This window comes from Paramisgurnus dabryanus, chromosome 4 (assembly GCF_030506205.2).
Source record: "Paramisgurnus dabryanus chromosome 4, PD_genome_1.1, whole genome shotgun sequence".
NCBI classification, from domain to species: Eukaryota; Metazoa; Chordata; class Actinopteri; order Cypriniformes; family Cobitidae; genus Paramisgurnus; species Paramisgurnus dabryanus.
Genome location: NC_133340.1, coordinates 42,708,511 through 42,731,604, shown reverse-complemented (window position 1 = coordinate 42,731,604; position 23,094 = coordinate 42,708,511). Strand labels below are relative to the sequence as shown.

The window sequence follows — 23,094 nt, the reverse complement described above, 5'->3', positions numbered from 1 at the left end:
TTGTGTTTGTAGATAACAGTACATTAAAAATAAACTAAACATGGCTGTTGTAAGTAGTAGTTAATTAATGGTTAATAACAAAAATGAGTATCATTTGTTAAAAATGCAGCAAAATAATTAAAGAATACAAAGAGAAAAGCCAGTCTAAAAGCATTTTTGTCACAGGTTTACGATCGAGTAGGCCCATGTTTGCCATCCAGAAAAGTTTTAAAGTGGAGAATGCAGGCGAGTTGCCGCTGACTGTCATATCCATGAACGTTAATGGTTATAAGTGTCAGGGTTACGGCTTTGAGGTGCAGCACTGCAGATCCTTCAGGCTGGACTACAACTCTTCCTCAGAAATCACTATTACGTAAGTTATGCTGCTGCTATGACATTGCGCGCCTGATGCCTTGTATTTTTTATGCTGTGCATTCTTTGCATGCCAGTGAAATAAACAGATTGTCATGAACATGATGATAAAATCTATCCTTTTAATACATTTTAGGGGAGTTGAGGTGATTTTTTCACATTTAAATGTTTATTTAATATTTTTAATATACTTAACGTACGACCAATTAAAGACCATGTCTGGGACATTATGCCCAGTCCATATTAAGTTCTTGTACTTTTGTTTTCGATATTATTCTTCCTACCTAATTTCTGTCATCTAAGCCATTTAAGCATGATTCACTAACAAAAAGTAACAGCATCTAAACAGGTTATTTTTGTTGTCGTTTTCATTTGTAATATTTAGTCTTGTCTTTTCATTGTTTAACACTGCTAACAATTTATTATCATTATTTCAAAAACTGTATGCCGTAAAAGGGACCCTCCACTTTTTTGAACATATTCTAATTTTCCAGCTCTCTTATAGTTACACACTTTTTTAATGTTTTGGAATCCATTCAGCTGATCTCCGGGTCTGGCTGTACCACTTTTAGCATAGCTTAGCACAGGGGTTCCCAAACTTTTTTTCCTGCGCACCCCCTTCTATGTCCCAACCGGGTTGGCGCACCCCCAATCCCCATTTTAAAAAAAATCCAAAAAAGCTTTTCTCACCATAAATACTCATGTTAGATCATGCGCAAATAACCAAGGGCCGGTTGCACTAGCCGGACGTTAAGAAGTTGGGTGTAATAGTCCTACGTCGGGCTTAGCTAGGTCCAACATTGTGAAAAATATTTACGCTTATTGCACCATCTGAAACTACGCTCGGCGTAGATGATGCGCGCCCCCGTGTATGCGTTTAACCACTGTGATATTTAGATGCCATTCGAGTTTACTATGGTAAAAAACGTACACTTACTGCCGTCAGCTAATAGATGACATATGAGAGTTTCCTCATGTTTACCAGTGCGTCACGTGCAGACCCATCAAACACATTAACGAAAGCCTTTACTGTTCGCACAAAAGGTGTATAATAGTTTGCAGATTCATTATAACAGCTCAAGTTTCAAACAAAATTAAATGAAAGCTTTTAATAAGTTCTCTACAGTAAGTATTTATGTATTTTATTATATAATTCATTGGCGGTCTCTTTACCATGCATGAAAACACATTGCTCGCGTATCCTGTGCCCATGTCTCGTCACATTTCATTATTTCTATTTTTGCCATAAAAAAGTCTCTCTCTCTTGGTCCCTCTCCTCCTTCGTGACTAACAACTTTATCATAAGACGTCCCACATGACAGTTTCCCTGATTTCAGTCAGTTAAGCATATTTATAATATATATGGAATAAATGAAACGAGTTGGCACGCATATAGCGGCTGCAGTGCATAACAGAAGAGCAGTGCGTAGAAAAAGACAGCAGCTGTCTTCTACGTTTCTATCAAAAATTAATAAATTATAGTTTTTTATTTAAAATAAAAGCGATTACAAAGGAAATGTTTACTGTTCATTTTTTTATTTATTTATTGTATGGAAAAATCCCACTTAAAGAAACAGACCGCCATTACATTTGTCCTCTCGCGCACCCCCTGGTGGCAGCTCGCGTACCCCTGGGGGTGCGCGTACCACACTTTGGGAATCCCTGGCTTAGCATAATCCATTGAATCTGATTAGACCATTAGCATCGCACTCAAAAAATAACCAAAGAGTTTCGATATTTTTCCTATTTTATACTCGACTCTTCTGTAGTTACACCGTGTACTAAGACCGACGGAAAATCAAAAGTTGTAATTTTCTAAGCCGATATGGCTAGAAACTATACTCTCATTCTGGCATAATAATCAAGGACTTTGATGCCGTACCATGGTTTCAGGAGGCGCAATGATATTACGCCAGACTGAGAGTATAGTTCCTAGCCATATTCTGCTAGAAAATCGCAACTGTTAAGGTTCAGTCGGTCCTAGTGCACGATGTAACTACAGAAGAGTCAAGTTTTTAATTGGAAAAATATCGAAACGTTTTGATTATTTTTGAGCGCGATGCTAATGGTCTAATCGGATTCAATGGATTATGCTTAGCTATGCTAAAAGTGGTAACACCAGACTCTGAGATCGGCTGAATGGATTCCAAAATGGTAAAAATCAAATGTTTAACTCTAGGGTAGTTGGAAAATGAGCTTATTTTCAAAAAAAGTGGAGTGTCCCTTTAACTTCTAGCTTAAATTTTATTACTACTTTTAAATGTAGCTTTGCACATGTTGTTGCACTATGTTTATTCTTGACTCTTAAGGGGCACATATTATGCCCATTTTTACAAGATATAATAATAAATATAGCTGCAAGCAGCAATGCCGGGGTCAAGACAAAAAGGGCACAGAAGAAAGTAAAGTTGACTTCGGATGAGCAGTTTAAAGAACCTAGGAAAATCTCTTGATTTCAGACTAAATAATATAACAGTTATCAGCAAAAAAGCTGTGTTTTCATTCAGTGTAATCTCTCCCTCTCTTCTCGAGGAGCATTGACAACTAGAACACTGAAGAAAATGTGAGTGGTGCTTGCAGTGGCAATTCTCAGCTCACAAAATGTTACAGTGGTGTTAATGAGTCAAAAGAGACCACCCCCATGTCTCTACGATGTTCTGATGCAGAGATATAGCTCTTGTAAAAAGGGTTGATAAGGTATCCTAATTGGTTGCTAAGGAGTTAATAGGCATGCACCAATGATCTCTAAGCCATGACAGGAATAATACATGATGACCCAAGATTTTAGATGTAATGTTGGAGTAGTTTTAGGCAAAAATACCATATTTCTATCTCAAAACCACTAGGTGGCGCAATAAAAAATTGTGCATGCAACCTCAGGTCATGACTGCGTTACATCTAGCTAGTTTCATGACTATACACTTTAGTTTAGTGAAGAAACAGTTGTATGACCATAGGGTGGCTTGATTTCAAAGGTTTTGTTCAATTATAAGGCCAACTAGTGCTGCAAGCATACAATTTTTTTTTTGTGTAGCCTCAGACTGTGGTCGTACATCTGCGTATCAAATATGGTGAAAAAATCTCTTTGCTTTACGAAGTTATAACCATTTATGTGTATAAAACACAAAATGTAAAGGTAATTTTTTGTTTTTTGCAATTTTCGGCCATTTCTGATGAACATTTTAATATTAACCCAATAGATCTTTTTGTTCAGAAGGTAATGCAATGTTCTTCCTATGGTGTTTTTGAGTCGATCGGAATAACGCTCGAGGAGATATTCGCGTTTGTTTTTTAAGTGCTATTTTGATGCACAGGGCTAACCGTAAGGCGAATCCTGACATGTTTGGTATCATTGGACTTGGCAACTATTCAGGACTCCAAAAAATCAAGTCCTGTGAAAATACGTTGATCACAGCCAAAGTTATAAGCATGTACAGCATTCGTATGACCACTAGGTGGCGCTGTGACGAAACTCTGCATGCCCCCTCAGATCCTCACTGGCATCACATCTACCAAGAGTGGCATCAATAGACATAAGATTGGCGAAGATACACACTAAAACCTGTTTTTTTGCGCTCTACGTAAAATTTGTTGACGCGCTAAACGAAAACGGAATGGTTTATCAAAATTCTTTTAATAAATTTTTGCCCTGAGTGTCTCTAGATGCTACATACCATTTTTCGTGGCAATTGGGCAAAAGCTCTAGGACAAGTTTGCAAAAGTAGGTTTAATGAATAAATCAAAATGGCGGAAAATTTTTCATGACGGAAAATGACGTCATAGGGTCCAATCGAATCGTCTTGAGCCAAGGAATCAGAGGAATCAATTTTGGACTGTTGGTGGCGCTAGCGGGTTAGAGGTACAGGCTTCAAATTTGCTGTGGAGACTTTTTGGACAGTCCTCTATCAGTGTGCCAAATTTCATAACTTTCCTACGTACGGTTCTATAGGCTGTCATAGACCGCAATGGCGGAGGAAGAAAAAGAAAAAAAAGAAAACTAACAGATACAATAGGGGTCTTCGCCCATTCTGGGCTTGACCCCTAATAATAAGTAATATAAGTTTCAGGTGTGCCTAGAATGTGTCTGTGAAGTTTCAGCTCAGGATAATTTGTCATAGCGGTTTTTATATTTGGGTGTGAGCAAAAAAATGCTGTTTTCACACGTGTGCCTTTTAAATGCTACTGCTCCTCTCTACCTTACCAACAGACAGTGAGAGATTTTTTTAAAATAGATCTGATTCCTGTGAATATAGTCTGGGACAATGGTATTTTTAGCCACATTTGTGTTATAATGTGCTAACAAACAAATTTTGAAAAGCTTTTGGGTAAAATTAATCAGTCAGTGGCCATGGGCGGGGCTTTATCAGTGTGATGTCACTTTAACAAGAAAATCTAATGAGGGTGAGGGATGTTTTTATGTAAATGTATGGTGGTTGTGTTCACATACTACCAACACATTTATGTCCAAAAAAACCTTTATGAAAGTGGATTATGCATAGTATGGTCTCTCATTTACAAGTCGCTTTGGATAAAGTCAACTGCTATAATGTGCTTCTATGCCTGTTACATTACCCATAATGCATCTAATTCTATTCTACTTTGCATTGCATTTAAATGTTCTTAACCATTCTCTCCCTCTTTTTAGATTTACTCCAGACTTCACATCTTCATGGGTGATCAGAGATCTGACTCTGATTACAGAACGTGGCTCCTCCTTCCACTTCACACTCAATGTGACTCTGCCTCACCACATGCTGCCCCTGTGTGCACAGGTGGTACCAGGTCCCAGCTGGGAAGAGTCCTTTTGGGTCATCACACTGGTCTTTACCTGGTTAGCAACATTTAAACAAAAAGTGCTACCTTGTGGTGCCCAAAACCTGAAATGGATCAAGAAATGAATTAACAAAACCTTTTGTGTTTTGTAGTTTCTCTTTAGCCGGTGTGTGTCTGATGGCTTTTCATCAAGCTCAGCACATTTTGAGCGATTTCTTCACAGCCACTCCACGTAGCAATCACAACTCTGTACCTCGTGAAAATAGCAGCGTCAACCACAGCACCTCAAATGGGGTCAGGTGAGATGTCCTGATGATGACTAGTAGACCTAGTAGATTTTTAGTTTTGTAAATGCATATGTAAGCAATAAGGTACGAGAGGTTGTGCCCAACAACACCCTTTTAGTTCTCAAACTCTATTAGTAACCTATTTATGCATGATAATTTACAAGCTACTGTCGTTGTTATTTATGAACTTAAGTTCTTAAAGTCTGTTTCTTCTTTAGCAGGGGAAAAGGCAGTTGTAAGACCTATACAGATACCTGCCACACATCTGACAAAGGCAAGGGGCGGGGCTCTCCAGCAGTGGCCAATGGAGCGATTCGGCCCCAGTCATCATCCAAGAAAAGTTCTGGGGGATCGTCTCAGCCTCAGAAAAGGCAAACAAAAGTGTCAGTGCTCTACAGTAGATACAAAAACAGCCCTTCAGCTGCCCCCAGTGCCCCTGCTGCCGATGAAGAGAGAGATCATACCTTTGAGTTGGATCCGGAGGTTTGCAATAACAACAATAATAACAACGACATGTTAGATGAAACCCTGCTTCCTCGTGATAAGAAAGAGCACTTTAGAGAACCCAGGGAGGAGGACACATTGTCAGCTGATATGTTTCCTATGGAAACACTTCAATTACATGAAAATGTTGCAGCGGATAAAGTCCCTCATCCAGCCGGTGAAATGACGGAGAATGATGTGTGCAAAAGAAAAATCTATGTAGAAAAAAGGGATAAGGCAGAAGAAGAGGTAACAGCCATCTCTGTGTTAAATGGTACCTCGACTGTGTGGACTTGTATGCTTTAATACTTTATTTGCCTTCTAATGCTAAAATCAATTGATAGAAACATCAAATATTTTCATTACTTAACATGTAATGGTAAAAGCTGTGGAGGCTGCCATTATGTTCAACGTGTAGTGCATTCTGGGTCGTTTACTATAATAAAAACGATGGCATCTACTACTGTATAGTAGGGATGGGCATGATTAATCGATGATCGATAATTGATCGTTAAGAATTTAGTAGATGACGTTAATTTGTTATTGATTAATCAAATACTTTTTTTTATCTAATGCAGGTTGCGTTGCGTAGCGTGTGTCTTGAAGCAATTAAATGAATTTCACTGTGTGGCAGCAATTCAACATTTTACCACCAGGGTGCAATATTTGACACCATACTCCGTTATCTGTGACCTTCCATTTTTATTTCAAAAAAATAATCATGAAAAGGTCATGATTTTTTGGAACAAATGAGGTCTCTGTTTAAGAATGCGACTCGCAGCTGCAGGTTCCGCTGCTTTAGAGCACCGCATATTCAAGCGCATATATGTTCCGTTTGTGGAAATGTAGTTTAACTGTTTGCCACAAGTTGATTTGTAATAAAGGTCTCATTGAGGAAAACACGCTGTATTTTTGTATTCAACATTTTTGAATTATCAAAGTTAAATATTAATTTTTTATTATAAAAATATTAATGATTAATCGATAGTCGATCGTTAATTCTCCCGACAATCGACTAAAAAAATTTAATCAAATGCCCATCCCTACTGTATAGTATAAAGATCGTCTTAATTTGATCATCTTTTATTTATATGTTTTCTGTATTGTTCATCAATTGCGTTGCTCTCTGGTTCACATTGAAAGGGCTGAACAGAAGTCGTTGTTGTTCTTGTATATTCATGGCATGCAGGTGTTAAGACCACATACTTCTGTTTCACATCATTTTACAATCAAAGACTTGTTTTTCATGTTCGATTTGCAACCATCATGTGTTGTGATGTAAAAAAAAGATTTGTTTCAAATTTCACATTCATATAGCCAATCCCAGTGTTTATCTTTTAAGCCATACATGTGTTCATAGTCGGGGTACCTTTTAATATTAAGTGAAGCTTTTCACATTGTTTTTTCAAAACCTCACTAATGTAAATGACCTATCTGTGTTTAGAAGATAGAAAGATGCAGCAGTCAGAAAAAAAGGCCAGAAAAAGATGCAGAACTTGGAGTTTCTGCCGGCAACAACAAAGGGAAGAAAAACACAGGCAGGAGCCGCAAGAAGCCTGCCGAACACGTTCCTGAGTGAGTAACTTATCTCTGAATAAATGATGAAAAGTGCAGAATTCCCCTTTAAGCATGCCTGTTTTAAAGGGATACTCCATTTTTTCCAAAAATATGCTCCTTTTCCAGCTTCCATAGAGTTAAACTTTAGATTTTTACAGTTTTGGAATCCATTCAGCTGATCTCCGTGTCTGGTGGTTCGACTTTTAGCATAGCTTAGCATAATCCATTGAATCTGATTAGACCATTAGCATCACACTCAAAATAACCAAATAATTTAGATATTTTTCCTATTTAAAACTTGACTGTTCTGTAGTTACACCGTGTACTAAGACCGACGGAAAATCAAAAGTTGTGATTTTCTAGGCAGATATGGCTAGGAACTATACTCTCATTTTGGCGTAATAATCATGGACTTTGCTGCTGTAACATGGCTGCAGCAGGCGTAGTGATATTACCATAGACAGTAAAAGAAATGGACACAGCGACCCCGTTGGATTCAACGGAGACAAGTGAAGCCAATTAGAAGCTCGAGCGTACTGCGCAGACTCAAACTGAGCTTTGTGACGTGAGCAACCTGCCGGACAATTGTAAGTCTTCGAATAGCTGTGCCAAGAGAAATCTGAATCACCCACCGAATCTTGCAGAAACGGCGAGCGTGAACAGGAGTACATTTTGTATTAAGTATATTTAGTATTCTGATTAATTACTTTGTCATTTTGCATAGTATTTATTTATTTTAGAGTTTAACGCCAGTACGCCATATTCTACATGCGCTTCTCCTCCTGTCCATATGGTAATTTCTCTACTGTGCGACAGAGAGTCGCGTGGTTATGACGCAATCGTTAGCATAGTTTTACTAAAACTGCTTCTACTGGGCCATAACGTAAGATACAAGGTAATGGAGCCTTTTATACATTTTCGTGTTTCTTTAGAAATAATTGATGCACAAATTGAGTCTTTAAACGCCTCAGATGTAAAGTTATTCATTGTCAAAGTGACGCCAAAATGAATGGGAGTCAATGGAATGCTAGAGCAGGTGGGGGTCCGCTAGCTAATGGCGGTGCCCAGGGCTGCTTCAATAAAATATGAAACCCTGCCCCCCTGGATATTATGCACTGCCTGAAAATAATCCCCTTGGTAACTTTCAATAGCTGAGGACTATTTTCGGCATTGTGTAATATCACTACGAAGCTCCTTCAAAATGTGGGTCCAGTTTAGGAAACATTGTAATTTACATAGAGACTATTCACAAGATTTGTAATAATGTGATTCATGTTTTGATTATTTATTTATTTATTTAGCTGATGCTTTTATCCAAAGAGACTTACAATTGGTAGTGGTCTTTCTAATATTTTTTTACATTTTTGTATTCCAACAGGCTTCCTGAAAACAGCATCAGCATGGTTACGGAGAGTGAGAGAGAACCTCCACGCAATGTAGCTAGAAATCGTATTACAAAACCTGAACAACCCAAAATCGGACCCAACCCAGAAAGCCCTCCCAAATACAGTGGTAAGGAAGTGATATAAAACAGTTGTGTGTGTGAAATTATATCTGTCATTTGCTATTACTATCTGATCTGTCAGTTTGTTTTAAATTAGACCAGGCACATTTATGAAGTAAATAGGGTTTCGTGTTTCTTTGAAAAAATGGATGGCACTGAGACTTCCATTACTCGCAGTAACCGTGTAATATATGTTTTACATTTAACATCAAAATGTTACAAGCTGATTAAATGAAGCTGATAATATCAGTTGTTAATAATATAATCGAATAATTAGCAATATTGTTTTACAGGCATGTGTTCTGGCAGAGCCAGGCGTAAGTGTCCAGAGCGACGTCTGCAGTGGGAGTCTGGCTCTGATTCAAGCAGTTCATCAGGCAGTGTAAGAGCCAGCCGAGGGTCCTGGGGCAGCTGGAGCAGCGCAAGCAGCATAGAAGGAGAGAAGGATCTGAACCGACATGCTGCCAGAAAGAGTACGAGACTCCTCATTTTTAACAACTTTATGGCAGAATCATTACTTCAATGCAAGAAAAGGTTGATCATAAAAAGCTATTTTAACTCATTTTTTGTGTTGTTCCATTAGGAGAGAGCATCCAATACAACTCATACCCAACAGAGAACATGAATTATACCTGCAAAACACAAAGGTAAAATGACTAAAGCTCACAAAGATCCATTGTATTGTTTTGATCTTTAAAGGTGCCATAGAACTGTATTTACCTAGGCATATATGAAAAATAAGAGCTCTGAACATATTGTGAGCCGTAAACACGATTGTCTCTTCCTTATGTAAACCTTGTGCATCCAAAAGACCGCCAAATGAAAAACAGGGAAATCTCAAAATAACACTGACTGTGACGTTACAGTACGCCCCAATGTTAAATTACACATTAAATTAAGTACAATGTTATTACAATGCTAAAACAAGAGTTAGCTCTATATGCTAGATAATGCTATTTTCTAGCATTTGAGCTGAAGTTCTTCTATTAACGTTACGTTTTGCTGGTCCATACCGAAACAACACAAACTCACCACTCAGAAATGTCCATTTCCAATCTCCGAAAAATGTATTATTTCTCAAACTCTCTGGGCCCTATTTTAACGATCTGAAACGCAAGTACGAAGCGCAAAGCGCAAGTGAGTTTGTGGGCGGATCTTGGGCGCTGTTGCTATTTTCCCGGCGTGAGAAATAACTCTTGCGCCGGGCGCAAATCAATAAGGGGTTGGTCTGAAGTAGGTTCATTATTCATAGGTGTGGTTTGGGCGTAACGTCAAATAAACCAATCAGAACGTCATCCAACATTCCCTTTAAACGCAAGTGCGCAAGTTCCATGGCGGGTTGCTATTATTATGACGGATTTACCAGGCGCACGCCAGGAGCGGTTCACAGCCGAGGAGACCGACGTTCTTGTAAGAGCAGTCAAAGACAGAGAAGTTGTTTTGTATGGGGATAGGAGAAACCCGCCCAAATCAGCGTTGGTTAAACAGGCGTGAGAGGAAATAGCCACAGTCTCATCAGCTGGCATCACCAGGACGTTACGCGCAAGCGCTTCAATGATGTCAGGAGACGGGGAATCCCAAGCTTGCCAGCATAAATCGGGCACGCCGTGTAACGGGAGGTGGATCTGCCTCAGGACCTGACGCCAGCAGAGGACATCGCTGCATCCACCCTCACCGCTGAAAGGGTTTGAGGGCTTTGAAATCGGACCCAAGAAACGCAAGCAGTCCAACCCCAAAGTTCACTTACAAATCCAGTTCACATACATTAAGGTTTCTTATGAAAACATTTTAATTATTATTTACATAAAATAAACGTAATACAGCCACACAACAAACTTATGAAAATATTTTAATTGTTATTTGCTTGAGAATTTTTTTAAAGCAGCCACACAATAAATAAAAACTATCACCACAATGCTCACCACTATGATTCCCCTTACTCATGTGTTAATATTTTTTATTGTAACAATTTATGATTTGCAAAAATAACTGTTGCATCTGTGTAGATTAGATAAGCAAAGTGTGTGCACGTTGTGCACGCTATACATTATGGTCAAGCATGCGCCCTTAAAATAGCATAATAAACAACGCGCCACTGACTTTAAACTAGTTTTTTCTGGTCAGTGACGCAATTGTTTTTTGAAACTGCAAAATAGCATCAGGGATGGTTTGCGCCGGAACACGCCTCCTTTTTTTGGGCTGAACCGCCCAGGGAGCGCAAGTTCATTCACAAGTTTGCCGACGTGCGTCTGTGGAGGGAAAAACCCGCTGTGCGCCGGTGCAAAATACGAATGATAAATGCGAGACTGACAAAGTCAATTGCGCTGGGTGCAAGATAGGGCCCTCTATCTTTGTCTGATACAGGCCCAAACATAAGGTCTGTTTGCACACGCACAATGCTACTCAAATGAGCCGCTCTGAGAAACATCCAATCAGAGCAGAGCTTAACATTATTATTCTTGACCCTTTCATATAAGGTAATAATAGACCATTTTATTCTGGGGACCAGTCCTAGAATTGTAAATGGACTTAAACAGTCTCAGTCTCTTTGCACTTGATAAAGCCATATATCTTCTATGTAACACATTGTATCAATGCATTCTTTGGCACCTTTAAAGCATAATACAGTTAAGTGATTGTTAAAGGCCAATCATGATTTTGTTTTTTGTCTACAGCATGAACAATCTATATGTCAGAGAACCATACCAAAGCCCAGATGTCTGTCCTGCCCCTCCACTCACTCAAAGCTTTGCTGATGTAGCCGCAGGTGTGGACAAGAACTATGGTAAGGGAGATTTGCATGTCTAGTTACACCAGATTTAGTCATTTAATTTTCCTCTATTAAGGCAAAAATGCATTTTTGTCTCTGCAGACATTGTTAGGTCTAATGTGATGGAGGAGACATGGTCGGCCCCCTCAGTTCCTCTAACCAATGAATTTAGATACAACATGACCGAATCCCTCCCGTTTGTCCCTCAGAGTGCCCCATCTGGATATAATGGGTATGTTTCGGTGTTGTCTGACAGTACATATCACCCGTAGTTAGCCTAACAATTTGTTGGTAGTATACTTTTAAACTTTTTAAGTCTTTATGTATTTGAATACATTGTGAAATTGAAATGCTTTTTATGTTATTCTCAAGCTTCCCTTGGAACAACATAAACATGAGCCAGTGCTCCAGTCAGTATCCCTATAGTGATCAGACAAACTACATGCCGCCAGGTGAGGAGGTTTTAGCTACTAGATAAAATCTATCTCTACAATTCATAGTTATTGAAAGATGCGTGAACATTTTATTTTGGCTCTATATAGGTAACGGCAACTACCAAAATGCATTCCCATGCCATGAAAGCCAAACTATGACCCAGAGCCATCAGCCAATCTGGGGTGATAATGTAGCCCAGGATGTGAACTCTACTTGGGACACTGGCAGTTGTGTGGGCAGCAAGGTAAGAATTACATTAGAGATTTTCTTTGGCTTTCTAAAAATTATTTGTCAAGTGTACATACTGTAGTTTTTCATGACTTCTTTAGCAGAAAAGATGATTTAATGTTCACTGTTTTTTGCTTATTTCTTTTTCAGCCATATTTTTCAGGAACAAGAAGTCTCTCACCCATGTCCAGTCTATTCGGCTCTATTTGGACACCACAAAGTGAACCTTACCAGAGTCACTTTCACCAAGAACGTTCAGCACCTGTCTCACCCCACTCACCAGTGTCACCTGTCGCGCCCTTCAACCGTGAGCCCGGCGGTGCCTGCCAAGGCAAACAGTACTCCAGCTTCAATCCCTTTGGACCTCACATGAATTTGGCCATATGGAACTCCTCTTCAAACCGTAGCTCCAACTCCCAGCTTTCCAATGATTCAGGCTACTGTGGAGATATGTGAGGAAACCGAGCGAAAGTGGTGCTTTTGAAAATTTGAGGAAAACAAAAGAATGTGCTTTTATCTCTGTTGGGGAAAATGTGAATATTCTTTTTTATGTTTGTTGATGTGGTAAGGTTCAGCATTTTGTTGTATATTTTTCTAGATGTTTTGCAGGTTTGACCATTGAAAATAAAAAAAAGTTTTTGTATTTCATTTGGTGTAGTGAATTACTAATTCATTTTGATTACTTTTCACGTTTCATTTCTTTAACATGACATCTTCTGGTTATATAATAATTGACGAAACTAAATGTAAAACTTATATTAAAACTTTAACAACAGACATCATTTTATTACAAAGAAATAAAACACATCAGTTAGCTATGTCTTTAAAACTATAGAGAAATTATATTATTTGTATTATAGTATATTATTTGAGATATTCATTGTTTCATTCCAAACTTGAAAGCAGTATGCTTCTAGAACAAAAATGTGTTTTGATTTATAAATTCCATTCAGGAATTTCCAATCGCACTTTATGTCCAAAAACTAAACCCTATATTTCACAGATATATTTTTTGGCCTTTTTGTGTATATTTTGAAATATATTTTCAAAGTAAATAAATTGTAATGCATTTTAAAAATATATTTAACCCATATTTAATCCAAGGAAATATATATTCATATCGTATTGGAAGAAAAGATGAACATAACGGTTTTAAAAAATTTTAAATTCACTATATTTTCAACTTCCAAAATATACTTTATAAAATTAACTTGTAATTAGCATATATTTAAAATATATTTAGGCATAAAATAAATTTTTGCCGTATGGGATGTAAAATTAGAAATGTATTTGCTTCCCTTTGAAATACATTTGAAATATATGTTGAGGTTAAAACAAAATATATTTCCAATTTCAAAAATATATTCAATTGAGCATTACTTTCTACGAAATGTATTTAGCATATTTTTATATATATTTAAAATATATTTTTGGCCAGAGAAATTTAGTTTTTTGCTGTATGTGTATTCCAGGTATATATCAATTAATCGAAAAATAAATCATTAAGATTAGTGATATTTCAAACCAAACATGAGTTAGTGTCACATGTCTCCATTCTTGTAATCACTCACTTAAGCCTGTTAAAACGGTGAACGTCATAGTACCGCGAGAGCGATTTGCGAAATCTTAGAGAGAAGGCTTATTTCTACTCGATCTCGCGGTACTTTGACGTCATCCGGTTCTCAGTTCTTGCTGCGTGCGCTGCATAAAGTCGAACAAGCCTTCTATGTGCCACACTAAGCAAAATAGAAAGTTGTCTGGCGAGAATGAATGTTATATAGACGGTAAAGAGACAGGCTGTAGTAGGACAAAGGGGAGCAAACTATTGTTTTGAATATGTTTTTTAATATCTTTGCATTTTGTTGCAAAATGATTCGTTGTATGCAATACAAACAGAATACAATAGATTGGGCTAACCTGCCGTAGATTTTTTTCATTTGACTGCTGCTTAGCATAAATGAGTGAGGAAAATGAGCGCGGCAAAAATATATTAAGTGGCTCCTTATGTCGCGTGATGTTGCTGCGATACGTTAACGCGTCCACCATATTGGTCCGGGCAAGAGCGCTTAATAGTACAGCATAAACGCTCTCTCGAAGATGCCCGCGCGAACGGAACGGGAAGATGACGTCAACAACGCTTTGCATGTTGGGACTTTAGGATACGGAAACTGTGGGAAAGCTATGTTGTCGGACGAGACGTTGAAGTTTGCATTTTACCGCTAAAATGGTCAACTCTTGTTGTGTAATAAACTGCCACAGCCGCACCTTCGACCGGCGTGGAAAACGCATCTATGATGGAGTGCGGTATTTTAGTTTTCCCACATGGAAACAACACCATGGACCCAAGGTCTCCGAGCTAACAAAGCGGCGTCGCATGGCATGGGTAGAAGCAGTAGGACGGGAAAGCATCACATTCGACTCCATTTCCCGACACATGTTTGTTTGTTCACGGCATTTTCACTACGGTAAGTTACAAATCAGAAAACATCTGGATTGCCACCCGTCCCGTGGTGTGTCCCATATCAAATCGGTACGTGACGCGATGTGTCCCACGTTTTACATAATTTAAACGATTTTACATACTTTAACTAATACTAAATTAATTTGCTATGTAGATAATAACATTCTCGTTGTTATAATCATAATCACTAAAAGTTTTTACTGGTAACAATGCAAACATTGTGCAGAGTTAAATGTACAGCTTAACTTTGCACTAGTGCCTGGCTGCATAGCTACACAACTAACGTTAATCAAATGCATTCTGCCTTTTGTTTTTAGGGAAACCAGCCTATGAAATGCTGGAGTGTGATCCTGACTGGGTGCCAACATTACGTATGGGCCACACAGAAGAAGACTCTAAGAAGTTAAATCAAAGGAAAAAGAGAAAGAAAGCTCTCACAGGGAACAACGGAGCACCTGCACCTCTTGATCTAGGAGACCAAACATCAGATAAGGTTGAAGCTGTACCACAAAATGATGCTTTACAGATGGATGAAGCTGGCGTGAACACTGTCGTGTCACAGGAATGTGATTTTTGTAGCTGCAGCAATGCTGAACTTAACCGCTTGTTGGAGGAGAACAGAATGTTAAAGAAAGAGCTTTCTCAACAGAATATGGATGAGGATTTTTTTAAAGATGATGACAAGAAGGTCGAATACTACACAGGTCTTCCATCGTTTCCGGTTCTGATGGGTGTGCTGGCACATCTTGATCCCTACCTGCCACAGGCCAGCCAAGACCTTTCACCTTTTCAGATGCTCCTCTCAACTCTGATGCAGCTGAAGCTGAATCTGCCGGACCAGCACATTGCATTCCTCTTCTCTGTGGATCGAAAGACAGTGACCACCACATTCAGAGAGACCATAGATGTAATGTTTATACATCTTAAACCTCTGTTGCACTGGCCCAAGAGATATGTCTCGCTAGCCACTTTGCCACATCAGTTCGTAGAGGCTTTTGGCGAACGTGTATTCATTATTGTGGACTGCTTTGAAATGAACATTGAAGGAGCATTAAGTTTCAAAGCTGGATCGCATACATTTTCCCGCTGTAGACACAAGGACACCCTGAAGTATCTCATTGGCTTTACGCCAATGGGAGCAATCGCTTTTGTTTCCCAAGGATGGGCTGGTCGTGTCAGCGACAAGCATGTGACTGAGAATAGTGGCCTTTTGAACCAGTTGTTACCTGGGGACTTGGTTTTGGCAGGTCGTGGATTTGACATCAAGGACAGTGCCGGATTGATGTGTGCGGAAGTGAAATCCCCTGCAGTGACAGCAGAAAACAACCAGCTGGATGTAAAATATGTGGAGGGGATACACCATTCAGCTTACATCAAGGACCACGTGGAGAAGATTATTGGAACTATACACGCAAAAAGCTCAATACTAAGCAGAACTTTACCAGTGAGCATGGTGCTCCCATGTCCAGATGAGGATGTGTCATTTTTTGACAAGATATTGACTGTATGCTGTACTGTAACTAACATGTGCCCTAGCGTTGTGATGCCCTGGCTTAAACCATGACATGACATAAAACAATGTAAATATGTGTGAATGGCATATCCTGTGTTATTAGTGTTTTTTTAAGTTACGTTCCACCTGTTGCCATATTAAATGACAAAAAGTACCTCAGCTATTTATGTCTTAAAAAGCTCTTTTATTTACATAATGTCTTAATTGCTTGGCACATTTCATACATATGGTAAGATTTTCTGCACCTATAGTACCTATATGATGTGTCACCATCAAAGTACAATATGTAAATTGGTGGTGTAACCGTCAAGTATTAGGAACATGGATATCAAGGCAATAAAGTTGAATAAAAATATTAAAATGCAAACCGTTTGCGCTAAGATCACATGGTTTTATGTGCAAAAAACTGATAATGTGCATAATTCGAGCACTCCTTTTTGGAGTTTTCAATATGAAAGCACCACTTAATTTAAACTAAACGATGTCAAAATGATGTAAAAAAAAGTGCATTTTGGGATGCACAATTTCTTAGATGCTATTTTTGCATTCTGGGGTTTCGAACATACCACTCTCTCTTCACATACTGCATAGTTTGAAAGATGCAGTGCAGGTTTGACTTAAACTCAAAATTCTTGATGCTGGGTACTTGAGTACATGAATGGAATTTCAGTAACCATCTTAAAGCTTGGAGTTTCATGACCAATCACAAGTTCAGCTAACCAAAGGTTTAATTTGGCTGCTGTTAATTGCTGAAGAAGAAAAGGGTTCTTGGTTTCTCCAAGGTTAATTAAAAAAATTACTATTTACACCAATTGACACCACCGGTTACACCACATTGACATTTTTGCAATTATCCCCCAGATATTCTTTCAAAATGAAATAAAACTAGAAATTTTAGACTTGGTCCTCAAAAAGATAATTTAATTAATTGCAAGTAATATGCTATTTTTTTTTAAATTTGTACCCTTTTACATTTAATTTATCCATACAGACACAAAATATTAAAGTCACGTCATTGACCCTACTATAGAAAATGTTTTAAAGTTTTTTCCCTCATTTTATAAGGGCACATGTAAGAACGCGTCAACGTCACTGGGTGGCAGTGTTACCCATTTTCAAAAGTTAACTGGTTTCAAAATGTATGTCATGTAAAGATTATGCAGACAAACCACTGTGACAGAATTTTCCTTTAGTAAATTTTATAAACTAACTTAAACCGAAATAAAGAATGAATCTAACATCACAAAGAGGTTAAATTTGTTACCAGTCAAAGTGTTAAGTTTTAAATATGTTGAAGCAGAAAACAAAAACACGAATCTAGCTTGGTTGGTGTTTAACAAACTATATAAGTTTGTAAAGCACCCACAGCCACATTAATAATGTTCAAATACCTCTTAATAGACTCATGCCAGAAATTCATTAATATTAGCTCATGTTATTGGATTACTTATTATCTGTAATCCTGTATATAAAAGTCACTAAAACATATAAATATACTATGGGTGATAAAACAAATAAAAAAAATAATAATTTAAGGTTTTTAGAATGGTCAGAGATACCCAATTCATTAAATATATTTAAAAGAAAATGAAAAGTAATTGCGATGCGTTAATTCTAATACCTTATCAAAAATACATTTTTAAAACTAAGTGCTATTCCTTCAAATCAGTGAAGCCTACTTACAAAGACCATTGTGTACATGCACTATGTCCGAAAACTCAATATTATAAAAGTACAGGAATATTCGGATAGACTATGGCCTACTGATTTAACTTTAAAGAGGTGCTTTTTTAAATACAGTCGGTCCTGTTACAGTTTTGGAATCATACAGATGAGGTTATTTGTCAACAGACATGAGAAAATGTTGCTGATGTCCTAAAGCTGAGTGCTTGAGCCCCTTAGTGGACTTTATTAATGCTTAGCTATATGCAAAGTAAAATAATGAATCAAATGTATATATCAAGACTAATCTGAACAGCTACATATTGATAAACGACAAAGACTTGCAACACAAAAATACTCTTTTATAAATGCATTTAACCTCTTCATCCCATGACAAATATGGAAGATGCACCAGACGTTCAGTAGACTGCGTGTAAATAAAAAAATATTTATTTAATGTTCATAAACTAAAACTAAATGCTCCTGCGCATATCAATACATGCAAAAATGTGAATGTATAGACAATGTACAACCCTTAAATTGCTAAGGCTGAATGAGACAAATATTTTTTAAGATATTCTTTAACTCTCTTGGTCCTGTTTTCTTTTTGTTAATTCATCTCATGTGCCTCACCCCATTTTTAAAGGCGGCCTCCATTTGTTCTGCTCTGAACATTCTAGAAGCTCCTACTGATACTCACATCAGGATTATGGAAAGTCTTTGCTTGGTGTTTTACTCAACATTTTACGGTACACAGATATATAAATCATTTCAGAAATATATCTACAGTATCAAAAAAAGCTAACTTATATAAGTGAATAGTTCATATTGAGGCAGATATAGAGATTTGAGGTTCAGTTGCAAAGTTGTGCCAAAACAACACAAATACAATATGTTTGACCCATTTTACCCTACCCCCAAATGACCTACTACTACATGTTTACATCCTAGAACAGAATTAATCCTATCGTATGTATAACCATAACAAGTACATGCATGATTTGCTATGGAATTCACACCTAAAAAACGCTGGGTTGTTTTAACTCATGGTTGAACTTAAGAAATATTTATTGGGTTTGTCCATATATGACCCAACCTATGTTTAAAGAAATCAACATTTTTCAGCATGAAAAAATGTGTGCATAAGTTTATGTATGTTATAAAACTCATGCCCCAGGTTATGACATAAGCAGTATCTAGTTCAGCCCCCTCTAAAGATGCAAATGAATGAATGACACACCCAGTAAATTCATACAGGTCTAGAGCTCATTGAAGGGGATATCACGCGAGTCAGTCTGATCGGCGCGTAGACGGTGGGTGTGTCACTATGCATAAATACATCACGCGTGGGTTCATTCTGACGTAAAACACTCGGGAAACCCATTAGCACCCACTTGTCTTCTTAACTGCTATTGGTAAGTTCAATAATTGCACTTTTTGCTAAAATTTTTGTGTGTAATTTAAGATTTCAACAGTTTCCAACACAATTATTAAGCATTCTTAATAGGAGGACCTAGGCACTTGAGAAGCAAAAGCATCTGTGTTATAAGAAAAAAAATGTTTTTAAATTAGATTAGGCTACTCTCTTACCCCATCGGAGGGCTTTCTTCTTATTATAATTTTTTAAATAAAAATATCTTTGGGGTGTTAGAATATTGTACATTTTTTAATTAACCGCATAATAAATATTTCTTCATTTTTTAGTATTTCATAGGTTGTTCCGTGAAATGTCCTTCCTTAAAAATCTCGCGCTCCTGCTGTTCCTCACTTGCCTCTCGCAGCTGATCTTCACTGCTGAGAGCGTGAAGGGTCCTGAAAGAAAAGGGAAGCAAGAGAGACGAGGTGATGGCAATCTTCCCGTCTTCAAAGGAAAGTTTAAAACCAGTGACAAGGTGCAATGCTCGTGGGTGGCGCGCGGGGAGGACACGTCCACCTTAACCGTTACGTGCAAGCCTGGAAAACGGGACGGTTTGACTTGTAATTACACTGGCAAACCCGCGTCGTGTCCTGCATATGCGTCTAACCCCGAGAACTATTGGAAACAGATAAGCAGGTCGCTTAAGAAACAGAAGAAACTTTGCGTCGATCCACGCTCGATGCTGAGAGCTGGCATGTGTAAGAGCGCGCCAATTGATGCGCATTTCAGACTATCCCAAACGGAACACGCGAAGTCACCCAAGAAACCGATAAAAAATAAAGAGGTTAAAACAACTGCAACGACGCCGGACAGCACGCGCAAGTGCACGCCGCACACCGATCACAGCAAGATCGCCAAAGAGAAGTGCGGAGATTCCTGGGCGAGTCTATGCACGTTCGTTTTTACTTTAATCCAGAACGGAGACTGTTAAGTGTTTATTGACTGTGTGTTACGTCAGATAAAGTATTTTACAGGATTTTTCGTCGTTTGCTAAGTTTTTCTTTTGTTTTTCTGCGATTTTTCTATTAAATGGATGTTTAAATAAACAACATATTTTCAAATGTTTTATTTTTATTGTGTATATTTACCTTCTATTTAAAGATTTGGCTTGTTAAAAGTTGACATAACTTATATAATTATAATTGTTTAACTTAAAGTAACATAAAAATATATGTTGATTTGAAAAATGCTATTATTTTACAGTCCGTGTACTGAGAATTTGCTGTAAATTAACGTTTTTCATAACCTATCATAGAAAAGTGAACTGTAATAATTATTAGGCAGGCTACTGTTAAGTACAATTTACTCATTCCTGTAGGATTTATATATTTATTATTTACTTATCTGTCGATTGTATTTCTCTTGTGACAGAAAGTGTCATTCATATCGAGTCAGTAGTTTGTCAAAGATTTAGCAAATAGGCTAAAGATAAATAAAAGAAAATAATATTTTGTCAACAAAAATGCCTTACCAAACTGCACCTAAACATTTTCTAAAATGTACAAAAATATGTTTTTGAGTTTTTTAGATATGAGTGAATCAACATTCAATTGCCAGATAGGCTCTATAAAATTTTCTAAGCATGTTATGCGCAAAGTTTTAAACATATTGTGCTCTTACAGAGCAATTTAATTTTCTCTCTTTCGTTTATTTTTTTCTAAGAAAACATAATTTTCATGGTTTCAATTTTATACATTAAAAATAAATGAATTCGGTAAAATAATTAGACTTATGTTGTCCCATATATGAACATTGGGCGTGGCAACTGTAAGTAATTATTTAAAGTCATCAATCTATTCTATCCTGATCAAAATAATAGTGAAAACCCGACCACTGGGTGGCAGACACCAACAGATGATATGTAGGCCTATAACCTAACCATAACCCTAAATTCCTGTATTTGTATGTTGTAAAGGATGTCATTAGATGTTATCATTGTCTTTGATCTCTTATCTCTCATTCCAAAATCCATTTAACAAACTTTAAAACTTTAAAATTTAAAACAGTGTAGGCTGGGTAAAAATGTATCAATCTAATTCGCCTCACATATTTATGTGTTGTTCCCTTCACATCCAGATTGCCAGTCTTTTTTACACACAGTCTTTTTCCCCAACATAAATACATTTATTTAAAGACATGCTCTCCTTATCAAGTCCTTGAAAATGTGATATATGTGTTTAAAGGGATTGGCTATTGATTTGGGTGGACAGAATTCCTAAAGGTTTTTCCTCATGTAATCAAATGTTTTAAACTAAAGCCATTTTTCTATAGTGTTATCTTATTTAAAGCACAAAATGTAAACATTTGTGGGATCATTTTCAACATAAATAATTTATTTTACATTTTCCAACCACTAATTTAGAATGCAGCTTAGATAGGTCCTATGATGACAATATTTTTTTAGATGAATTATGCGAAAATCGAAGATTATGAAGTATATGTGTAAATTTTTGTCTCTTGATTGAATATAGAAAAATGACTACAAAAAAGGTAAAACTGGTATCTTAAACTTTTAAGAAACACTAAAAATAAATCATTAACCATACAAGGAAGCAACAGTGTATCCCTATAAAAGTGTGCTAATTCTTGCATTTATACCATGCAGGACCATGCAGTCACGTTAGATTTGAATGTTTATAATTTATATAAAATAATAAAATAGTTGTCCTCCAAATCCAGAAGATACCAATGGTTAACCCTCTGTATTATACCCTAAAAACGGTGAAAATACAACATATATGTCTCCAACAAACTCGACATGTGTCAGGGGTTCAGGTGTGGACAGTGCGATGGGTCATTGTATTTGATTATTTTAAATCTGGAAATGCAGATGGAAAACCTAAAACACTAATAGATAGAAACCTACATTGTTTAAGTCAGCTATTAGTTGATAAAGTTTCCTTATCTTATCTGTTTATAGAATTGTTTATTGAAAAACATTGTGAATTTTGAGCATTTCAAATAGAGACAACCATCTGTGAAGCTGTTGTCAACAAATTTTTTTTGTGAGGGCATTTTTTTAAATGTTGCCCTTCCAAGTAAAGCCAAATCAGTCCACACAGAGACACATTTTACTGCCAAGAATGCTGTTGTGAAGGTGAAGTACCACAGTTTCCAGCTTATATTACACTATCTCTCTCTCTCTCTCTCTCTCTCTCTCTCTCTCTCTCTCTCTCTCTCTCTCTCTCTCTCTCTCTCTCTCTCTCTCTCTCTCTCTCTCTCTCTCTCTCTCTCTCTCTCTCTCTCTCTCTCTCTCTCTCTCTCTCTCTCTCTCTCTCTCTCTCTCTCTCTCTCTCTCTCTCTCTCTCTCTCTCTCTCTCTCTCTCACACACACACACACACACACACACACACACACACACACACACATTCTGGTTTCCATGCACTCGCGCGCGCACACACCTGTCCTTTCCTACAAAAGATCAAATGTTCCACTCCTCCTGAAGTAGAATACTCTTCCCATTATTCCAGTAAACCTACAATGAAACTCACTCTCTTCAGTCACATGACTCTCCATGACATTTCCTGCAAGAACAAAACATCTTCTTTCATATTAGTTTCCCATGGGCACTCACTCAATTGGTGTTATGCTAAGACAAGTTATATACACAGATACGCACAAAAACTGACGTTGATTAACATGCATGCCCATT

The 23,094-nt window shown here is 37.5% G+C and overlaps 3 protein-coding genes across 3 annotated transcripts in view; all 3 read left to right on the top strand.

Annotated features, from left to right (window-relative positions):
• Positions 1-13,036, top strand: part of tmem131l (transmembrane 131 like) — a 70,790-nt gene extending 57,754 nt beyond the window's left edge. Inside the window, exons 22-34 of the mRNA XM_065254685.1 lie at positions 166-352; positions 4,997-5,182; positions 5,277-5,423; positions 5,630-6,143; positions 7,339-7,469; positions 8,830-8,963; positions 9,249-9,428; positions 9,539-9,602; positions 11,631-11,740; positions 11,828-11,957; positions 12,098-12,177; positions 12,268-12,404; positions 12,539-13,036. Coding sequence (XP_065110757.1) covers positions 166-352; positions 4,997-5,182; positions 5,277-5,423; positions 5,630-6,143; positions 7,339-7,469; positions 8,830-8,963; positions 9,249-9,428; positions 9,539-9,602; positions 11,631-11,740; positions 11,828-11,957; positions 12,098-12,177; positions 12,268-12,404; positions 12,539-12,844 — 2,306 coding nt within the window. The 3' untranslated portion in view covers positions 12,845-13,036. The remainder of the gene's footprint in view (positions 1-165; positions 353-4,996; positions 5,183-5,276; positions 5,424-5,629; positions 6,144-7,338; positions 7,470-8,829; positions 8,964-9,248; positions 9,429-9,538; positions 9,603-11,630; positions 11,741-11,827; positions 11,958-12,097; positions 12,178-12,267; positions 12,405-12,538) is intronic.
• A 1,012-nt stretch (positions 13,037-14,048) lies between these two features.
• LOC135735538 (uncharacterized) lies at positions 14,049-16,525 on the top strand. Its single transcript, XM_065253956.2, has 2 exons — positions 14,049-14,853; positions 15,167-16,525. Exons 1-2 carry the CDS (start codon positions 14,613-14,615, stop codon positions 16,411-16,413), a joined length of 1,488 nt encoding a protein of 495 aa, XP_065110028.1. The 5' UTR covers positions 14,049-14,612; the 3' UTR covers positions 16,414-16,525.
• A 2,426-nt stretch (positions 16,526-18,951) lies between these two features.
• fgfbp1b (fibroblast growth factor binding protein 1b) lies at positions 18,952-20,502 on the top strand. Its single transcript, XM_065253955.1, has 2 exons — positions 18,952-19,439; positions 19,729-20,502. The coding sequence occupies exon 2, from the start codon at positions 19,752-19,754 to the stop codon at positions 20,370-20,372; it is 621 nt and encodes a 206-aa protein (XP_065110027.1). The 5' UTR covers positions 18,952-19,439; positions 19,729-19,751; the 3' UTR covers positions 20,373-20,502.
• Positions 20,503-23,094: the final 2,592 nt, after the last annotated feature.

Excerpts from the sequence above, each read along its gene's own strand:
- fgfbp1b (XM_065253955.1), top strand. The coding sequence starts at position 19,752 with ATGTCCTTCCTTAAAAATCTCGCGCTCCTGCTGTTCCTCACTTGCCTC.
- LOC135735538 (XM_065253956.2), top strand. The coding sequence starts at position 14,613 with ATGGTCAACTCTTGTTGTGTAATAAACTGCCACAGCCGCACCTTCGAC. Across the intron at positions 14,854-15,166 it reads TTCACGGCATTTTCACTACG|GGAAACCAGCCTATGAAATG; the intron begins GTAAGTTACAAA and ends TTTTGTTTTTAG.